The 22,897-nt window shown below is 36.9% G+C and overlaps 1 protein-coding gene across 1 annotated transcript in view; it reads right to left on the bottom strand.

Annotated features, from left to right (window-relative positions):
• Window positions 1-2,214: 2,214 nt before the first annotated feature.
• Window positions 2,215-22,897, bottom strand: part of GHRHR (growth hormone releasing hormone receptor) — a 38,146-nt gene continuing 17,463 nt past the window's right edge. The window contains exons 2-13 of the mRNA XM_062621342.1: window positions 17,163-17,268; window positions 16,471-16,578; window positions 15,171-15,271; window positions 13,198-13,295; window positions 11,388-11,520; window positions 10,382-10,535; window positions 9,046-9,106; window positions 8,873-8,942; window positions 7,248-7,339; window positions 6,405-6,534; window positions 4,856-4,897; window positions 2,215-2,367 (exon numbers count right to left, since the gene is read on the bottom strand). Of these exons, the coding sequence (XP_062477326.1) occupies window positions 2,215-2,367; window positions 4,856-4,897; window positions 6,405-6,534; window positions 7,248-7,339; window positions 8,873-8,942; window positions 9,046-9,106; window positions 10,382-10,535; window positions 11,388-11,520; window positions 13,198-13,295; window positions 15,171-15,271; window positions 16,471-16,578; window positions 17,163-17,268 (1,248 nt within the window). The remainder of the gene's footprint in view (window positions 2,368-4,855; window positions 4,898-6,404; window positions 6,535-7,247; window positions 7,340-8,872; window positions 8,943-9,045; window positions 9,107-10,381; window positions 10,536-11,387; window positions 11,521-13,197; window positions 13,296-15,170; window positions 15,272-16,470; window positions 16,579-17,162; window positions 17,269-22,897) is intronic.

Below are 22,897 nucleotides of genomic sequence, written 5' to 3' on the forward strand. Positions count from 1 at the left end.
TTTATCTGGCTGGGAATCAATCTGAGCTATGAAGATAAATCTTGTACTTGGGAAGAACAGGGGAGGCACTGTCTCACCCTTTCATAATTTCCTAACCTTGTTTACCTACAACAGCTAGAGGCGAATTCTACTCATAATTTGAAGGTGCCATTCTAGTTGTTTGTCCTGATCACAGAGAATCACAGCTGTCACACATGGAAGCTGTATTTTACTTCTGTCTTGACTTATTGCGGTGCAAACCCTTTAGCAATTTGCACACCCTGGGAATGATTCTTTATCATCAGGTCAGTTTTCCATTGCTTTGGCCCCACTCCAAGCGAAAGTAAATCATACTTAGCAAAATTTATTCTTCAAAGGTTAAGGAGTTTCTGTTACTCACACTTTTCATACTTGTTTTATCAAACTTTGCATGTGGCAGGCAAGAATTTGCAGAAACATGATCTTATGCAATAAGTGTGCACATGCTGTTACGTTAGCGTTGAGTTCAGTAAAAATTATCTGAATTCAATGCAATTCACTTCCTGAAAAACTGAATTAAGTTTTTAAATTGTGCTTAATACTTTATATTCAAGATTGAATTTGCTAAAAATGTAATGTGACCTTAATATCCACATCATGCCTAGTCATAACTGTTATTGATATAGTAATGAGAGTCACATCTTCTGATTTTAGCCAGTTCTGTTTCCAGTTTCAGCTATCCCACAGAAAAGTATTCCCCCTACAGTGCAGTTGGTCTGTTCAACAGAAGAAAAAGAAAATTATTTCTTTCTTATTGCTTCTTCTTTTATCTTCCAGTTCCGGAGCATGATGGTCTCCAGAGTAAATTTACCACTTCACAGATTATTAATAACCCTAATTATACAACAGAAATGCAGCAGCTGTAGGAAATCTTCTATCTAAGCATGTATGAGTAGAGATGAGTCAAATTTAGATATATTAGTTAAGCTATTACTCTGGATTCCACTCTAGTTGATAGAGACCTTCATCTCCTTTACATGAAAATTAGATGACATAATTTCCACTTCTTCAGGTTAGCTGCAATTGCCTGGATACAGCAAAAGAAAAAGGAAGGGAAGTTCACTTCTGTATGTTATAATTTCTGTTGTTTAATAGGATCTGAAATGTCCAGAAAGGCAGGGTGAAACTGTATTGGTGTAATGGTCCTCACTGTTTGGTTCAGTTTAGCTTTCTTTACCCCCTTCCAAGCCCAGATGTTTCCATCAGAAAGGTTTATCAAACCGTTAATCTGCAGATCACAACAACCATTGGGGAAAAAGCAAACAAAAGCAAACCAAATAAACAAAAGCCTTCACATACAAACACTGGGAACTAGAGTTTATTTTCAAGCTTCTGCATGTTTTACAGCACTGGAGAGCAAAAACATTCACACATAAGAAAGTACTTAGCAGTATTCCTAGCAATGGCCTATTCCGTCTTCCATGGGTCTCATTCTCTTTCTGTGCAAAAGTTTGGGGTTTTTTTTAACTTACTTGCAAAAGGCAGTAATTCCTGAATTATTATTTTACAGAGCCTTGTCCTTCCCAACACTTCTACTTACTGCTACTTTGGTATCAGAAATTCTCTCACATGCAGCTACTGAAATAACATTAGAACATAAAACTGCATTGTGTTTTATTGTGAACTTTGAAACTTTTAAAGAGACAATAAAAAAAGACAATATCAGAGGACTTCTTAGTCATTGTGCTGCTGTTTAACAGGGCATTTGGTTTCTTATTTGAATTTCTACTGAACCAAAACAAGGGACAAAGTTTGAACAAGCTGTGTAGACTCCATCTCCCGTTGCATGAGGATCGAATTCCAGTTATCGGGGCTGGTCATCTCTGGTGTCATCATAGGGTACTATTGGTGTCCACTCTCTAGACACATTATGCCATTATATTATGTATGGTTCATCGGTGAAAGTGTACAGGAAGTTAACCAAGAAGAGTTGATATTTGTGTTTGCTGTGATGCGTAGTATATTGATGCTGTTTAGAAGGCCAGTCAGTGTTTAATCTGTCACTGAAATGCTTGTCTAGTGGAAAAAACTGCTGTGGAAGGGGACCTTCCTCCAACTTGCTCAGTATAAACTGCAATTATTATGTGTGGTGGGTTTTTTGGTTTGTTTGGTTGGTTACTTTTTTTCCTAATTAAGCTTTTATATGTGATTACTCCAGATCCTGAGGCCATCTTTAGCACACAGACGTGGTCATTTTTACTGCAGAACTGGATGGCACAGTCCATCTTGTCCTTCTCCACACTGGCATAAGTCCATATTTGTTACCATGCCACCTCCGTCCAATTTCCGTTTGCACCTCAAAAGGAAAGAGGAATGCGATTTTGTGGTCAAATACTGCTTGGGAGTAGACTGATGGGAAAGAGGAAAGACAAAAACAGGGGCTAAAAAAAAAATATTGGTAAAATTTAGACATCTCAGTCCATTGGGCTCTCTTTCTAGCTAGCAGAGAAAAGTAGGATCCTCCAGAGTATGCTTCATCTGACCTGTCTCAACGTGACGATCCCTCTGCACTGATGAAAACATCAAGCGTGGCTAGCTCAGACTTAGCCTCCAACATTGAAAGGATTAAAATCCATTCTTCCTTATAAGAAGTAAGGACATACTTTATATGGGTCTGACGATATCTTAGTGACCATGGACCCAAAACTGAAGTTAATTATTAAACCTGTCACATAGTTAAATACGTCTCACTTCCATTTTTAACAAACCTGTTTTCAATTTCTACCTGGTTTTCCTCAGTTCCCCTTCCTCTGCTGAACTGAAAAGTCTATTAACACTAAGAAACTTTCTTCCATCAAAGGAGTTACATTTTGATATATTTATGCATAGTCACATCACCTCAATCTTCTTCTGAGAAATGGGAAGAGTTTGAGATTTCTATCTCTAGCACTGTAAAGCATTTTCTCCACCACTAGAATATTTTCTCAGGATTTTTTTTATATATTCTCCCATTTATTTTAAGTATCCCCTTGAAAATGTATTCTAGTAATGTTCTCACTTACATTGCTTACACAATTAAACACATTCACTCCACATTGCTTGCTCTTCCTCAGTTGCTAAGGGATGTTTGTCTTGTTTCCACCTGCTTCTAGAAAAGTATAATCTGCAAGTTTCTTAACCAACATTCACCAATTTGTGGCTGAGAAATAATACTATGGTGTTTAAGACGGTGAGTGGAAAGCCCTTAGCAATCAGAAGACATTTTCTTTCTGTTGTTGACAGATATATATATGCATATATATATATATATAAATAAAATAAACTGGAACAGGTTTTCCAAAGAAGTGGTAAATGCTCCATCCCTTGCAGTGTTCAAGGCCAGGTTAGACAGAACCTTGGGTGACATGATCAAGTGTGAGGTGTCCCTGCCCATGGCTTGGGGGGTTGGAACTGTAAGATCTTAAGGTGCCTTCCAGCCCTAACCATTCTATGACTATGCTATGATATACTACTCATTGGCATGTTCACAGAAACACACAGTGGATCCAGGCAAGCCCTAAGATCTGCATTCACATCTGATTCCTATTAGAAATGTGTCTTCCCAGATGCTTAATATGAAGGAAATTTCTATATGAAATGCTGTATGTCTGAGGTGTGAAGCTGAATGTAAGTAAAACTATGGTCTACCATCAGGAGAGATTAGGATTGTTAATAGACTAACAGGAGTATTAACTGAACACAAGCATCATTAGAGTCATCAACAATTCAATAGCCATAAACTAATCCAAAAGGCTAAGAAAGGTTATTATATTTGAAGATGATTTCTTTTTAGTATTTCAGAAATTCGTGACAAAATTAAGTAAAATGTGGACCATGGCACAAGTAGACAATTAAATACTGTTTGAAACCTTAATCAGCCCTAGACTTTAAACTTGGAAAATAGAGATTTAGCCAATACAGCCCATGGAGTCTAAAATGGGTCAGCTACCTCTAACAGAAACAACTGCACTTGGTCATTTGAATTTCACTGACTGTGATGACCAGGGGTAGGATTCACAACTTAAACATACCTTTGACACTAGGGGATGCCCTGTAGAATGGTATATATGAATCAGAACTCTCCTTTTTTAGGAGCTGCAGGTAGAAACCAGCAGACTTTCAGTGTAGCCTGAAACTGAATCCCAGTCATACTCTAAAATAGCCATCTCAGCTACCCTGTAGTCAGAAAAGAGGGAAATTTCAGGGTTTCAACCCATTCTAAAATACGGAGGATAAACTGTTTTTTTCTTATATAATTCATTCAAGGTGCATTCTTATCATAACATCTAGACTATACAACTGGATCTGGAGACTAAGCTAAATTAAATCATTCCTGTCCCATTAACAGTAAAATTCTGACTTACATATTCTAAATGTTAAATCAGATTTATCAACATGAAGTAATACTGGGAAGCTTCATGAGCATATTAAAAAAAAATAATAACTAATATTTCAGTATTGAGCAATAAGCATAAATTTAAATTCTTTCCAATTTAATCATTGACTTTCAGTAAATAGAGTTCTCTTTGAATCACTGCAGCAGCTTGTACTTTCAGATCCGGACCTGGCATGGGTTTTCCAAGCCCTGCTATAGTACAGAAATGTGCAGAAAGGCTAAAATAATGTTAAAAATAAATGCTTGATGGAATAGAAAAGTAGTAAAATCTCATTTCTCCGCTAGATGGCTTCATTCTCATGAAGATAATTGAAATTAAATTCATCTTCATTGATTCCCATGTTAACAGACAATCCTAAGAACTAAAAGATTTGATTATCTGCTTGTATGAAACTGATTATTAACTCTATGTATCTGCCAGGAAAAGCAACATTGTAAAGAATATAGTTTCCTTATCCTTACCTCTTGGTTCAGGAAACAGTAAAGAACTGCTACAATAAACCCCTGAGAAAAGAAAAAAAAAACCAAACAAAACCAAAATATAGAAATGTTGAATATTAGCACAGTTTAAAAAGCCTCCTGCACTAGCTGACTTCATGATGAGTATCACTGTATGTTGGAGAATTGTTATAAATTGGAAAATTCTTTATCTCCAGTAAATCTGCTCAACCAGATAATCAACTAGTTAGTGGCATTTCACTGAAGTCAGTAAGATGATATGAATTCACAATAGCAGATAACATGGCAATTGACATTCTCCCACATTATGCTTACAAAAGTATGGTCCATTCTATGGCCAAACACACTGTGAGCTAATTCTCTACATGGTATAAATCAGTAAGGAAACAGAGTCCATAAGGAGGTCCATGTATGGAGCTCATACAGCTTTCAGTCAACTTCTGTGTCTTTGCAGTATGAGATCAAATTATGGCCTAATGAATACTTTTGTTCAGATTTTGAACTGAAATAAACACAGGAAAATTGTAGGAGGTCAATAGACATATGTGATCAGATATCAGCTAGACACCTCATCTTTTTATTCAGTTAACTTATTTCATACAATGTTAATTAACAAAATGAAGGCCAGCTCCAGGTACAGAGGGTCAGGGTTGAGATGTTCAGGGCAGGACTGACAAAATGGATTAAATCCTCAAGAAGATGATACCAGCATAACTGCTGGATTTTTGGTAATGAATTCTGGCAAATGATGCCATCCAACCATTCAGAGGGAGGTATGCTGCTTTGAAGTTTGGTAGGATTGTCCACAGCTGCTTCTTGAAGACTGAGGTAAGCACAGGGAAAGGGAGGAAAGCAAGGGGCAACTGAGTGATGCCTTCCTCATAACTCAGGTAGCACAGCCACCTGGAGGGTCTGTCAGAGCAGCCCCAGTAGCTGTTCTAGATGGCACCAAGCTCCTCAAGTTGTCCATGCTCTGTGTGCCAACTCATACCAGTTGGGGGCATTCAAAGTACACCAATTTTTGTTACCCAGAAGGAAAACTCTTGGGGCATTCCTAGGGGCAGTGGTTTGCATGGGGTTGATGTGCATACCAGGCACTATTTGATTTTCATATGTTTGCCTATCAATTTACTCATTGACAAAGAATTAGCAAGGAGGCTGTACTTACAGCTTCTGTTGCCCCTGGATAGTTTAACACCAGACCAAATCATCTTGATCTTATTAGTGAAGTCAGAGATGTTATGTGGATTGTCACTGGTAGCAAAGAAGGTTTTACGCGCTCGACATTTACCCATCACCCAATTTACACATGCATCTGAAAGACTTGGCCTTGTATTTGAAAAATTTGTAAATATATATTCTAGCTTACAGCTAGCTGAAACATAGGTCACATCTTCAGATATCATAACTCAGCAAAGAACTGCTACATCTGTAAGGAGACACTAGCTTCAGGATCCAGTATATTTTTGTGTAATACTAGTTGTCATGTGGACACTAGTATTACAGGATTAACTTAGAAAATCTACTAAGGAAGCCTCTGAAGTAATTTTACCTGAAAAGATCCAAAGCAGAGCTCTAAGTAAAGCCGAACCCCCGGGCTGGTGTATTCCGGAAGAAAGTTGAAGACAATATAATGGGTTCCAAATAATGGAATTAGAAGCAGAGTTGACCTTGAGAGACGTCTAGCTTAGGACATGAGAAGAAGTAAGGTAATATTATTTCCCTGAGTAAAAAATGAGGCATGTGATATGCCACAGTTATGAGCAGAAGCTAAAAAGAGGAACTGAATATTTACAAGTGAAGTTCATATCTCTTGGAAATATAGTGCCAGGCAGAAAGCATAATGAGAAACGAGCTAGAAATAGATTTCTGGTGCTCATTGCTTTATTGGCTATACCACATTCATGGCCTTTTTTATGGTATTTTGGCATTCTGTCTGTCTGAGATTATTATTCAGGAAATCACAAAGAACTAGAACATTTGTTGACTTATCAATTCCACCGAAAATCTGATGTTTATTTGTAACTAGTTACAAATAATGCAGCCTCCATTTATAGTCCAAGTACAGGAAAGGACATCTACAGAGGGTAATTTATCCTGCCCTACATCAGAGGTCTAACATGGATTCAGTGATTGGTTTCCTAGTGTCCCCATTAACTGTAATTGGAAGGTAGATATCTGAACACATCATGTTTAGATGGCAAATATTAAGTAAGATGAATTTCATCCTTTGAATAGTTTTCTTGGGAATGGGATAAGATTGGAAATTTCTAAAATTTAATGTTAGCCGAACTAAGCCTTTGGCACTGCACAAGTGCTTCTCTGTTTAGAAAAGATTATATAAGCTTTTCTTATTAAAATAATTGAGTTTTTTAATTATTCTTCCATACACTACCTGTACTGAGAAGAGTTATTGAAGTTGATTTGTCTAGGGTCTAGTTTTTTCAGCAAAATTCTGATGATGTTAATAAATAGGACAAAATTGACCTGTTCACAATATTTTGGGAAAAAAAAAAGAAAAAGAAAAAAAGAAAGAGAGAAAGAAAATAAAAGATTACTTTCCAATGTAAAACTTTGCAACAAAATTCTGGGTGTTTAATTTCAGTTATTATGCAATTTGAGCAGTTTCAATGAAATCAGTGTAAAATTATCAATATAATTTCTGTTGAAAGCATTCAAACATCTGAATTGTTTGCATTCCTTCTTAGGGAAACAGCCGAAGATGAGAACTTGAGAATTCGACTTTGTTAAGGAAATTATTTTTGTCAATAGCTTTTGTGATTTTTTAATTTTCTGTAGCTCATATAATTTTGAATCTCTTTTGAGATGACTACTGTATTTAATTCTGGGTAGTATCTTTAGATGTTATTAATAGAATTCATCTGACTAAATATAAGTATGTACAACGATATGCCTGCATCTGAGCTGGTCACCCTGTTCTCCCTCTGTAGTCAATGGAGAGTCAGCCAGCAGAGTCAATGCAGCCCCGGGTGGGGTTTAGGATGAATCACCTCCTCTGAAGGCAGCATCTATTATAAGTCAGACAAATCACATACCAAGAGTGCATATTTCTCTTTATTGACTCTAAAGAAAACTGAGGAGCATTAGCTTAGCTCCAAAGCTAGGTAGGGTTAATCCTAACTTGCAAATTTTCTACAACTGCAATTTGGCACGGCTTTACTAAAGTCTGTGAAACTGCTCAGTTTTCCACAATTAGAGAGTTTCTCCCCATGCATTTTTGTGTGTCTGTACACATCAGCTCTTCTTAGCTGATCCTGAATGCTTAGTTTTGCCTAACAATGTCCGCATTTTACCAGAAAGTCCAATCTCTTTTTATCCAGCAGTGGTGTCTCAAGTACACTCCAGCAGAAAAATCATCACTGCAACCCCCTGAATCTCTTCACATGTGGATGTCAGATGAGCACTAGTAGTGAAAAAATAATGGTAATAGAAGGAAATATAATATTTTATTGAAATATGGCACACTATGACCAGAATTCGACTTGAGATTCTTCATTTACCTTGTTTGTGTATATATTCCTTATTTGTATGCATCTGTCCTCCAATTAAATTGAGCTTTTAATAGATGGCCTTAAGATCATCCATTACCTGCTTCCTTAAACACTGCTTGGGTTTAAAGACATGTGGAAGTAATCATACATGATAATCATTTAAAGCTCATTAGCTTATTCAATAAATGTCAGGCTCAAGAGTTATTATCATTGTTACCACCTATAGAAAGAATAGAAACTTACTGACTTTGAAAGTTTCATATTAAAATTCATGGTTGATTTCAACCATAGTAACAACTCTATGAAAATTTTAATTTTTTTGTAGGATATTGTTTTGTGGGGTTGTCAGTTCTCTGCCTCTTTTTAGTTTGCATTGGACATAGGCAAGTTTACAGTAGAAATTTTACCATTCCTTTTCCTTGTTTTAAACAACACTTCAGCAAACACTAACCAGATTTTAAAGTTTTTTTTTCTTCTAATTAATGTTGGCAAACTCAGAAGTACCTACCCCAACAGAAATTATAATAGGTCCTTTGATTAACCACCAGTAAGGAGACCCTTGATTAATATCCCAGCATCTGAGAAAACAACAATAGGTTTAGAAAAAGATGTGCATTCAATCACTGAGATAAATTAGAAATATAACTCGAGTATAGAATAATGTAGGAAACAATGACTTACGCTGTGTCTTCAAAGTAGAATTTTGCTAATATCCATATAAGGGTGAAAAGCATTGGAAAACCTGTCAGACATTTAAACAAAAACTGTGATTGTCTAGTTTTATCAAACAATCCAAATCTTTTCCACTGAAATTCTGCTGTGATGAGATAGGTAATTCTTTTTCTGAACTGGAATTGCCTTTTGTGGCCTGTTCATGTAATGGGAATTACTTTAAACTTATAGTACAAAACTAGAAAGAAATCTCCTAATACCCATGATGGAACGAAACAAGTTATAATGCTAACTGTTTGGTGATCATGCATCACTGTGAAGATATAAAGGGCATAGAAGACACTTTGTACATGATGTATTTCTGCCAGAGGCTTAAATTTACAACCTCTTATTAACATGAACACAATTCATCTGTATGATTTCACATGAAGTTAGCATTTGCATGCAGATAGCACATTAAACCCTGGGTTTATTTAATAAAGGTGTTTTTTGCATGACAAAACATTGGGGAATATCATTTACCAAATCTTAAAATAATAGTAATATTAGTACTTTACAAACACAGAATATAAAGCAGTCCACCTTAACCCTTCCTCAAATGTCACTTGAGGTCTCCCTAAAATACCCAAAATGATTGTTTCCTTATTTGCCAGGCCTACCTTAGCCTTTGGTGGTAAAATGCATGATTGCCTTCCTGAACTGAGCAAAAAAATCCCCTTGGCAAATGCATTCACCTGCCACGTTTTCTGTTTTTAGATTGACACAGCAACTCTTTTTGGGAAGCCACTTAAGTTTCTGATTTCTAAGTCACCAAACAATTAGATTTATTGCAGGCTACAACAAAAAGGAGTGGGAATGTTGCTGTGTCTTACTTGCACTGTTATTAGGTGGATAGATCTCCTTTATTCATAAAATTGCCCAATGCAAAAAATGGGCTATAACAATATTAAGACCATACAAATGCCTGCTATGACTCCAGAGGGATCCATTCTCGCAGGAAGACTGTGTAACTATACTTTGCATGAATAGGTACAATGTGTTCCTAACTGGTGTTTGTGAAAGCTCCTTAGATACCTGTGCTTTCAACTGGAGAAGTTTAAGTGGACTGGATCACCCTCTTGGGTTCTCAAGTGTACTTAATTTTCCACTTATCTCATAGGAACTTTAATGCCATACTTTAAAAATCTTGATTGCTCCTCACTAGTACGCATGTAAAAATAAAGTCAAAGTAATGGCCAAGGTAGGCACTTCAGTTGGGCAGATTAGATTCCACATCCAGTATTTTTAATGAGAACCTTGTTTAACATATTGCCTTTTATTAATCTCATGTAAAAGTTTTACTTACCCCAACCAAAGAGAACAAGCCACCAAAAATATCTTCTTCCATGAGAAAGGGATGAGAGTAGTAGACAGTTTAGGTAAAGAGCCTCTACTAGCAGCCACATGAAATTGGTCATCATGAAGTAGTGACAGAAAACAACTGAGATCTTGCATTCAGTCTAAGGAACAGGAAATTTATAATAAAAGCGTTACTTGTGGATATGTGTGCTTGATTTGTAGTAGTCATCTGTAATTTTGGCTGAGATCTACACAATTACATGCATGTTTAAAGGGAGAGCTTAAAATGTAAAATGATTTTCTGAAAAGTAAGGCTTTAAAAATAATAATACCTATGAATCTCCATTTTGCTTTGTGTCTCTATGTTAGTAATATAGCATGTGATTTCTCCCATGAATGTACTGCCTCCAGTGTACCTTATGGGACTAGAGACAAATGCTCCGTGGGCCTTCAACAAATGTTCAAGGACCCACTTTCTTACTTAACGTTCGGTTCTAAATTTTTGTGAATGTAGAATAATCATCCCATAAACCTTTGTCTGAAAACCATTGCCATATTGCCAGTATTTGTGGCTGGATCAAAGCTAAATCGATAGCCTAGTACCTTGCATGTTTTTCAGTTTATAATTCAGAGGTTTTATTCAGAACATGAAATCAAACATTTCCAGAAGCATCATCTCTTAAAACTTGTGCTATGAGGTACTCAGATAGCCAATTTTAATCTTTAAATTATGGAACTGTAACAGTGTAATGATACTACTTTTTTTCTATGGCAAAATCTATGTCTGATGTAGAGAACTACAGGATTACAAATTGATGCATTCAAAAACGAAAGACATGAGGTACGCACTTACTTGTGGAGGTAAAACATACTGAATAAAAGAAATATATTATTTTCATTATCTGGTTAGGGGAAAAAAAAGGTAAGTAGAAAAAGCCATGAAAATTGAAACCATGTATAGACCATATGCAAAAACATCAAGTACCACAGTATCCTGCTTTTCATATGCTTACTGTAGAGAAGCTGCAATGATCAATGTCTTCCTCTTGGAAAAGGACAGCATCCTTAATGAAGATGGCAATAGCTTTCAAGATAAAAGTAAAAAAGAGCTGTACATGGATATAGTTTCTGGGACAGCGAAGCCTCCTGCAAGAAAAGGAGAGGTCCTTCTGAGGCAATTAACTGACTTGTGCTGGCAGTAATTAAAATATGCAACAAGCTCTTGTTTAATCTCAGTCACTTGCAAGTATGTATAGAAAGTACACGTTCATCCACTAAGCTGTCTTTGCAGGCAGGACTAGTTAAAAACCTTCCTCATGTAAAGCAATTCACTCACAGTCTAACACCTTAACCACCTTCGCTATTAGGTGGTGACCTGGTGATGCTACCAAATTCCAGGAATCTCAGTTTTAGTTTGTGTTTCGTATCCCTGAGCCAGGCCTCTGGTTGGCATTGATTTTGGGCCAAGAGAAACCTGAATTTGAGGAATGGTCTTTACTGCTACAGTTCTGACTATTTCTAAACCACTCCCAAGAACAAACATGCAGAGATATCCCAAACTAACTAAACAGTTTTCTCAATGAACAGAGTAAAACTTAGCAAGATTTTCTATACCTTATGCTGTGGGTGAGTTAAACTGCATTAAACCCCTGTGTAGACAGCCTTATATTCAGAAATAAAAAAATTCTTCCTAAATTCTCCAGAGTTACTCTTACAAATTAAATGAATGCAGATGAGAGCTTTAAAACAATTTGTCACATCTACTTTAAATTCTCAATTCAGTCAGATTAATTTTTTACTGTTATTAAATACAAGCTTTTGGAGGAGTTATAAAGCATCAACTGTATATTTTCCTTTGAACCCGAAGATTTTACCTCATAAGCAAAGAGTTCCATTAAAAGCTAAATTGCATCCAGATCCAGTGATCTCAGTAATCACCTAATCTTAAAGCTCACTTTGAGTGTGCAGAATTTTATTACTGAATTCAAATGCCAACCCCATTGTTAACTATAACTTTTTCCTCCCTATTGATAAGTCTCTTTATGCCCATTGTTTCTTTCTTTCCCCTCGTTTAGGCTGGTTTGTTTCCCTGAGGTCAGAATGGATGTCAATAAACATATCTGTTGCCTTCCAGACACGAACTAGGAGCCAGCAGAGGTCAAGAAACTTTCCCCAGAGAAACATGACTCTCACAGCATAATACAAACACTGTTCTTTTTTGTCTTGAGGATATACAAGAAATAAACATAGATTAATAAAATTAATCCTATATGTCAGTAAATAACAAATATACATTAAATGAGAAAATAATAGATTTGTTTTACTCTAGACAACCAAAATTATATCTGAAAATATCTAGTAGCTGGAAAGAAATCTTTCCAAATGTAGAGTGCCTAACTTTCAAAATATGCCTTTGGTTGTAAATGTTTTAGTGTATGCAGGGAACATTTATTCAGAATCAAGTTATTTGTGTATATTCTTCTTCTTAATATAAAATTCACTGAAGGCATAAAAAGCAAACACGCATAGTTTTGTAAAACATTTATTCCACTAAAGCAAGAAAAAAAGAACTACTGCTTATTTAGTATTGAACTGAGTTGCCAATAGACAGTCAGGGTTTATTTCCCAGTTCTTCTTCTTATGCCTGGTCATTTTTTGTTTCTAGCCTCAATTAATATTATTGAATCAATGCGGACAGAATATTTTATTTTTATTCTTCTGAATATCTATAAATATTACTTTGTTATATCTCATGCTGTCTCACACAGCCCAAGATACTAAGAACTGTTAAAGGAATCTAGGTTAGAGAATAACCTTACATACCTGAATGCAATAAGAACTGTCACGGCAATAATGAGTGAGGTGATCGATACACTGTACCCTACAGTGTAGATGATCTTTATAGTAGAAAAGTAGGATTTCTATAAAAGAATAGAATTATTTGTCACACAGCTTGCTGCTAAATGACAGCTGTTTCACAGGTTCTGGTAGTTTTGCTTTGTTCAGTGCTTCCAATCTGCTCACATCCCTGACTCCCCTTTTTTTTCCCCTTTTAACCCCACAGCACAATTCAACTGAAATTACTCATTGTTCCTTTTCTGAAGACCCATCCCGTAGCCTAGTCTGGTAAAGAAACATGTATTAATCAGGGTGGTTTGAAGCTCATTCACAAAACCATAAAGAAAGAAAGAAGGCATTGTAAAAACTCTTATGCATTTTTATAAGCACTGCATTTTATACCATGTTTTCTCCACAGCAACAGGACGATCTTTCTGGCAGCTGTCTGCATGATGAATACAGAATTCTTTCAGCCTTTCCTTATGTGTCTCCAAATTTCTTCAATCTGCTTCCTTACTTACTGTTTTGCCATTTATTATTCCTTTGCTTTTTTTTGTGTGTGTGTGTGTGCTGTGAGCTGTGTTTTTTCATGGTGTTGGTCTTTTTTTCCCCTCTTTTTTCTTGCTGCCAAACTCAATTGTTACTCAGTCAGAATGTCAATCAAAATCTGTTTCAATTTAAATGGCTCCTCTACCAGACATGATCTCTGAGTGAAAATAAACTGACTTCAATTATCACACATGAAGAAGAAAATAGAAAGAATAAGCTTTAGGCTGCAAATCTTTCCCTTAAACCTAACATGGTCTCTCCCTTAGGTCCTGTTTCAATGTTTTTATATACCAAGATCTGCGCAGCTATGCAGTGTGTTGGTACAGTTCCCTGTGGGGAAGGGCAGATACTTATTTTGAGCCATAAGTACAACTCAAGGCATTATAAGTCTTGATATTGTGTAGGATTTATTCATTTATTTTAGGTGCTTAAAAGTTTTCTGCCCAAGTATGAGCAGATGAGTTTATAGTAAAACAAGCTGTATGAGAGCATGGCCACAGAACTGTACTGTTTAATTGTTAACACAAACCTGTTCCTTCTTATTTGTTTCTTTTCTAGTTAATGAATGCAGACAAGCACTCACAGAAGACAATACAACTCATTGTAAAATGAGACCTTACCACTTTCTGCCAGCAACAAAAAGGTTCTATCGCCACACCTGCCTTTACAAGTGCAGGTCGATAGGTCTGGTTTAGCAGAGCAAGACCTTTGGCGCTGAGGATCCTACCTTTGCATTGTGTGCATTTCTGACTAGCCCTAGTCTATTCTTTTCTCTGGAAGAGGAGTTACAGGAAGCTAAGTACATCTATACAATATGAGAGATCAAGCACAATATTTCCCTGTACATATAACCTCTAAATATCAACAATTGTGCAAACCTAGCTGAAGAAATATGTCAAATTCTGAATGCATTACACAGATGTAGGGTTTTTTTTTTCACTTGTTGAATTTGATATTTTATGCTAGGCAGGATGAGAAACCAGAAATCGCTTTCATCCTGAGACATTTCTGAGTTTGAAATAGTGGTGTTATAACAGCACCTTTGCTGTACTGATGTTGTGATGCCACAAAATCATCTTGCTGACTGATAATATCGAAATGTCTGAATTCATATTTTCGTTTTGTGATATATCTCTAGCTGTTATAGCTGCAAGCAAGTTCAACAATACTGCATGATGGCATGGGATTTGCAGCTGGCTTTATTTTTTTACAGTAGTACTCCTGAATAATAAAACATCCTTAGTAATTCTCAAAAAAAAAAGTAACTAGAGAAAAATTATAATTGCATTCCACACTTGATAAGAAATTTCAGCTTCAGCTAAATTTCCCTCCGCAGTGGTCTTCAGGAATAGAAAGGAATCCTTTAACATCAGCATACCATTCACATATATTTATTTAATTAAACTTACTTCGTCAAGTGGAATCTCATCTTCTACTGGACAAGCAATATGATAGGGAGGGAATGGGTCAGACCAGCCTTTCTTTGTGCAGTTCCTTTTTACTATCCCAGCTGAAACAAAAACACTCATTTTTTTCTGACGAAGAGCCTCATAACACAGAAAATAAAAAATGTGAGATCTTTTGCTCTTATGAAGGTTATACCAGGAGGAAAGGATCTTCTCCATTAGTATCTCACTGAGCTGATAGGGCATTTTGCATGTGTACATCCAGGTCAGAAAGAAATTTATTTAATTTATCTAGAGACAAGCAATGGGAAGAAGAGGGAAATGGGGTAGCAGAGGTAGAAGTTGGAAGGAATGAAGAAGAAATCACATCAGAGGCAAGGATGTCTAGTGAAGAAGATTGGGAAGCACTGCTCCATCAGAATTCTGCTTTTTTTCAGCACTCACCCTCTAATGTATCCTTTCTCACTCCCACCTTCCTTGGGGCTTACCCTTTCTTTGCAGATGAGGGGCTGGAATAAGCAGTTTGTTCTATGAGGATAGCATGTTTCCATAAAAAGATAAATGAGTCAGAGGCAGGGTAAGTCAAAGAATCTCAGGGCAGGAAATGAATCTGCACAGATGAAAAGGATTTTCCTTATCCCTCTTTTATAACTAGCATGTGTTGGGTGAGGCATAGGTTGAGCTTTGCAGTCTTTTTTTCTTGTGGAACTGCCAAATCTAGGTCTTTCCTGGAAGATGGTTTCCTCCTTATGGGCTTTCAGTTTGTTCCTAGCCATATTCACCCAGACAGTAAGCAGTCACAAGAGCATTAGTTTGCAGTCTTGCATTTGACCTAACACATATGCTATTTCAATGACAAAATTTGTATCTTCTTGGTTTTAAAGAACAATCACATTATTCTTTCTTCTGCCTTTCATTTCATTCCACCCTAATCAGAGCACAAATTTCATAAAGCCCTATGCTTAAGTTCTGACTTAAACTACCACCATACAAGACCTGTGAAGAACTCATGCAACAAGCTGATCATAAAGTCTATGGAAACCAATAGAAATCACTGTATTGATTTCAGTGTTCTTTGGCTCACTACCTCATCACAGACTATGATTATATACAGTTATGTATACAGTTAAAATATGAAAAGAACTGATAAGCTCCTTCAGATCCTACTGAAATCTTTGCAGTAATGTTCTGATCCAAATAGAGAGCAGTAACTTGTAATTCTCTGCCTTCATCCACCATTTTAGAAATGCTTTTGCCAGGCATGCAACACAATATTAGGAGTACAACCATGACAGTACATCACCTGGCTCCTTCATGAAGTGAAAAAGGATGTTTGGACATGGTAAGGCAAGAGTGTCTCCAGTATCTGCCTCTGGCCAGCACAGTAATTTGTCCCAAGCTCTCTTGCAACCTCAGGTAGAAAGCATAATTATAGTTGAGTACAATAAAAACGCAAACCTTTTTAGACTTTGACATTCCACCCCTTACATATTTTATAAAAATAATTTAGTCACAATTTTTATTCTATATTGAGAAACAAACACCTCCAGGGGACTATTTAATCTGCTTTAGTTAGATCCCTTGTGTAAGAATGTGGTGGGTTTTCAGACATAATGCAACAAGTGGAAATGTACTGTGGGACAAAAGTTGGTGGAAGAAAGGCCACATGACAGTATTTGTTAAGGGGTTACACTATTTTTAAAGATCCACTTGCCCTCACAGAGCAAATGTGGTGCCATGATATCATTCAGTTGGGGAAGGAATAGGACAAGGGTGCAAGGATTCACTCAGATGGATTGACCATCCATTTTTGATTTTGAAAAAAAGATTTGAAAGTGAATGATGCCTGGGAGTAGATGGAAGAAAGCTGATCACAGAACAAGGATGTGGGACAAGAAGTAAAACACTTGGACATGCACATTGGCAGCATGGTTGTCTTCTGACTCTGGTAAGGTGTTGTTTCTCTCTGTCTTTTATTCTCTCACACATGGATACCTGCTGGTGTTGCATTTCCATGCTCTTCTGGGTCCTCTAGACATTCAGCCTCCTTTTTCTTCAGCTCTGTCATAAAATCACATTCTGGGTGGACATTCCCAGCAACCTACAGGGAGAGGAGTTTCAGATGATTAAAAGAAGGGGTTGGGTCGAGCCTTTAACTCTGGACCAAATTTTGGAAGTAACAGGGCTGTGTTAAGGACATAGAACACTAGCTTTGAGTTCAGCAGTCAAAGGATGACACTGCCTCTGCATAAATTGCGATGGTTTTGCAGATGAACCCAGCTGAGCTCTGTCAAAGGTAGTTGAGCTGTGCTACTTTACATCAGAGTAAATTATTTGGTAGTATAGCTGTCAGAAGACGGCAGCTACAGCTCCGTACTTGGAAGTTTATAAGATTTTATGGCTATGTTATAAGAAAACGAATATTTGCTAGGACCTGGATTTGAGTGCAGGATTTGTTTGCACCCTAACTTTAGCCCTGATACATCTGGGCCCAGGGAGACAGCATGCACTTAGGGAGGCTCCTTTTCTTAACAGTGAAGAGCCTGGCACTTCAGGGCATACTGCAGAGCCCACCTGGTCCTCAGCATAGACATGCCCCTTCCAACCTTTGAAGAAATATCTTGAAACCACACACAATTACTGCAAAATTGTCTTCTAAATGAGCTCTTCATCCCAAAAGGAGGGAACCTGTTCTCTCCCTTCTGCCATCTGTTTTTCTTTACACAGGGTGGGAAGCAAAATTCCTTCCTTTGGAAGAAACCTCTCCACCAAAGCTTTTGCTGGTTTGGTGTGCTGGTATAAAGAAAAAAATTGGCACTCAGTGTTTTAACAGTAAGAACCTTTTAGTTGCTTTAGTTCTTATTCAGACTCATGCTTAGATGGATACCACAATAGAATTAGGAGGCATCCAGAGTATCTTGGCCACCAAAGTACTTTGACTAAAGAACAAATTCCGCAGTGGGCTGATGCACACCACAACTGATGTACCCACTATGCACTACCTTTTTGTACCCACTATATTTTCTTCACAAAGGAAGCAATATATGCTTTGTACAACCATAGCCATTGTCCCCAGTCCCAGAAGGCCAGTTGTCATCAGACGCACTCTCATCTTAGCTCTACACCCTGGCCATTGGTGCCAGTGTGCTCTGTATGTGTGAATATGGATATAGAGACATAGATACACACAGCAGAAAATAAACTCAGGATGAGACTTGCATTGTGAACAGGTGGTTAGTATATGGCTCAGTTTCATTCCACCTAGGTAAGATTAATATTCAGGGAATTTGAAAAATAAGTACCTGTCTTTCAGTTTATTCATAGGGCAGATTTTATCCTTTCCAATAAGCTGGTGTTTCCCCTACATGTTAATGTCCATATTTCATGTTGGTCCGCAGAGCATTTGGACTGCATATTGTCTAAAAACTTGAGGCTCTCAGGCTTCTGGGGAATACAGGATTAATTGTACAGCCTCATGGGGCTTGGACCCTCGCATTTGAAAATGGCATGTATCCGCATGTATGCCCTTCAAGGACATAGTCTGCATCCCATTTAATACACTTTTAGGAGGATGTTTTTTCTGCCAAACTTACAGACAGTCAGTTTGCAGTTTAAGGCAGCAATGAAAAGGAGGTTCCCATGCTCATGAAAAGGAGGTTCCCATGCTCAAGGCTGAACGAAGTTTGTTCTCTGAGAGGAAGATAACTATGAATGGATACAACAGGGGCCAGTCACTGCCTCAACCCCAGGAGATGGAGATCTGCTCTTTGGAGTGCCTCAGTGATGTCAGCCCCAATCAGTAAAAGCAGGTAGTATAGGGAGCCCAAAAACTCTGCTAAGATGTGCAATTGCAGACAGGATGACAGAATATTAGCATCTGTTTTGAATGCCATCGACACCTTGATATCTCTTCTGATGCAAACATATTCTCTCTTATACTCACCCTGGACAATGAAATTCATCTATGCTGAAAAGCTCACTACCTATCATGTATGGTAGCTATTGCAAAAAAATAGCTTTATTAGTCAGTAGAAAAACCAGTCAACCAGTTTACTGAAAAAATATTTTACAACATGCCCTTGGTTCAGCAAACTGTGCCCAGAAAAACCTCAGTAGGCAGGAAATGTACCCATTTGTGCAGTCCTAAATCATTTCTCCTGGCAAAAAAATGACTAGGTTATGCCTATGAAAACTCTCTTTGCTTACTGAAATGTTCATGGCAAGAGCAAAGCTTGTTTGGCTTATTCACCAGTGCAGGAAACCCTTTTTTCTTTTTCTTTCTAAGTCTCCAGGATTGTGAAGACACTTCACCACATGCATCACAAATGAAAATATGAAACTGATCAAGTGGCAAGTATTTAAATTATTACCTCTTCCCTCAAGAAGGCCTGACCTTAAGAGATCCTCTCACAGTTTATATTCAAGTCAGAACTAACTGCTGCTTGAATAAACACTGAGTGAAAGATCTGCTATGACAGAAACTCAGGAAAAATAAACTAAAAAAGATTTATTCTACTCCTAGGCTGTGTTCTAGAGATATTCAGCCCCTAGAGTATTTGACCACATCTAACAGACTCTTACTTTTTCCAAACAGTTCTGAATAGTATTCCCAAACAAGGTGTATAATCAGGTTCCAACTTACTCTGAAAACATCTATAGACTTACTTGTTTAATCTCATTTTCTACCTCTTTCCCTTCTGCTCATTTATGGAATCATCAAATAATGCATAGAGGTATGTGACATTCTTTAAGACAAGAATAAAAGTCTGTGATTTAGCTCCCTTTGGTGTCTACATCTACAGAGACATCATTATCTGATCTAGTCATCTCAGGTTCCTTTCATAAGGATAATGGAGAGAAACTAGCATTTTTGTGCATAGATCAGTTGAATTATTTTCTATATGTGTTTCTGCATGGAATGAGCTATGGTTTAGACTCAATTCATTAGGATTCCCCTGACTGTTAAATTCATGGTTACTTTTAAATTTGAGCTTCAGAACTGAGTTAGAAGAATACCACTTATTACGGCTATTGACATTGTGCAGGTTTGTGCACAGATCATTATGCCAGAGCTATTTGCCTTGTAGCTCAGCTGATAATAAAACAAGTGTTTCTGGTTTGTAGGATCCATAAAGAAACGAAGCTCCATAAAATCTTTTTGTTTGCCACATCAGTAAAATTTTAAAAGGCCAAAAATTATAGGAACTGCACAACAGGAGCCAAAATAGAAAATCTTTTTGAGAGGCCCATAGCTAATATTCCAGGTTGTCCTCCTGAATATATACAAATTTTCTTGCTAATGAGAAAAACTAAATTGCAATTAAAATGAACACTGATGTGTTCCAAACAGAATGTGAATTTGCAGTTTTTGTATCCATCATTTAATGTATTAAATGGAGCTGTGGATTAGCATAACTGCCAAAAATCAGCCCTTGTCAGAGGGCCTCTCCTGAAAGGCTTTTTAATGTGATAAAAATAATAATAAAAAAGAAATAACCAGCAACAAAAACAAGAGAAAACCCTCTTCCACATCAGGCTCTAAAGAGGGACATGAAATGCACACATAAGAAAGTAAACCTCTATTTTTTAAATTATTCTCAGTGTTTTCATAATGGCATGCAAAATCTGAATGATGCTCTTCCTCCATTTTCTCCCATCAGAATGGGTTAATATTTCCATTCTTTTCACATTACCGTAGGCACCATACAAGCAATGACAGAAAAAAAATCATGATCTATGAAGCTGCAAGTCAGCCTCTTTAGCATTTAAAGCTACTCCAAAAGTTCAGCTTTTCCAGGGAAAGTGTATTACCAAGATATACCGACAATGAAAACAGATGGCAGTTTTCCCACCATTTTCTACTCAAATAAGAGTTGTTTACCTATCCTCTATTATAAAAAGATATGTAACACACTCCAGGAGAATTTTATTATACATTTACACATAAACATGGTTTTGATGAGCGCATAATTGTGTTATAAACAATCCAATTTTATAGAAGGTGCTATGTCTCTTGAGTAAATGGCTCAAGTTCTCATAGAGACTTTCAGTGATATAGTTATTAGGACTGGATCCTGATATTCTACTTATGAGCAATTATACTTATCAACTTCCACTGGAGGGAAGTGGAGTTTGTCACACAGATGATACAAAGGAATCATAGCTTCACATCAGCAAAAAGTATTTTTAGTCATTTCACAGTGTTTTATTTCTCTTGACCCACAAAACCAAGCTGCTGTGCTTATTAAATGCTTCTTCAGCAAAAAGATTCCCGAGCAAGAGGAAAGGATACAGCAAAGGGATCACAAAAGGAAGATGCTCAAAATGGAATTACTCTTAAAAGCAAAGCAAATATCCTTCCCCCACTTTTCACAGACCTTTCCTGATATCTGTGTGATCCTGAATGCTGGTTTACTAATCTTTGTCCAAAGCAAAATATGAGCAAGACCTCTATGCTTTTTAATGTATTTGGATAGTTCTGATTCTGCCATAAGTACCCCTGCTCATTTAACTCTTTTGTTACCTGTAGCATCCCAGCTGCTCACATATTAAATAACATTAATGCTATAAACAAGGCAGCTGAAATTGTAACTAATAAGACTGCTTACTCTGAAATCTAAGAAAACTCTTAAAACTCAGTTGCTTTTACATAAGTTTTCCTTGTTTTCTTCTTTGTCCTTATCTTTTAAAGCCTAGACACAAAAAGGAGGGATTCTGCCAATTATGTTGTTTCTCCTTAGTGAGCATGTGGTAAGAAAGCAGTGAAATGCATTGATATTTAATTCCTACAATGTGTGTCCCTTCTGCCGCTGTTCACACTTTTCATAGCATCTTCCTTTGTTTAACGGGAATCCAAAGCAAATAAAGAGAGACTCATGCAAAAAGTAAATCTTTGACCATCTGCTCCAAGAAGAAAACTAACAATTATTGAAAAACAATAAATTAAAAGCTTTTTTTTCATGCAATTACTTACAAGCACTGCCAGATTCAGGGTGTACAGAGCACAGTGGTATAAAGCACTAAACTTCATGCTCCAAAGCAAGAGTCAGATTTCATTTCTTTAGCTTTTCTTAACATCTTTCACCTGCTTTTGACTTCCCTTTGTCCTGTCAGTTGTTGATTTGAAGCATTTCTCTTTTGGCACAGAAGTGACGTAACAGTATTGTTAAGTGGGAAATAAATATTAACAATTCTCTAAGCTGTATTTAACCTGCTTTCCATTTTTTTACTTTGCTGCATGCTCAAATACTGGACTGGATGAATTCAGTGATTAATCCCAAGATTATGGGAATTCTGTCCCTCCTGTCAAAGAAACTTCCTGTTTCTTTCTTTGCAACACATTACTATTTTAGGAGGAACGGACAGCTCCACAAGTTGTTAATCCTGTATTAAAACAACGTGGTTGACACAAGAGAAACCCTCTCCTAACAGCTAATGTTAATGTCGATTTATTCTAATAAAACACATTTCATAGTGTGGCTTCAGTGTATCTCTGTGGGTGTGTTTGTATGGCTTATAATGACGTTGGGACTATAATTTAAAATACAGAATCAAAACCTACTCACAAGCATGAGAACATAATTTCTGCTCAGTACCTGCTGGACATTGTTTTGCAGACAAAATCCACAAGCTATTCTTACTTTGCTTCAGACTTCTGATACTTTAGTGTCTAAATCTGTACTAGTCAACTTCTCTAGTGAAAATTCAGAAATGTGTTCACTCAGCTCATT

The sequence above is a fragment of the Pezoporus occidentalis genome, unplaced genomic scaffold, assembly GCF_034315485.1.
Source record: "Pezoporus occidentalis ecotype Australia unplaced genomic scaffold, CSIRO_AGI_Poc_V1 ctg23, whole genome shotgun sequence".
NCBI lineage: Eukaryota > Metazoa > Chordata > Aves > Psittaciformes > Psittacidae > Pezoporus > Pezoporus occidentalis.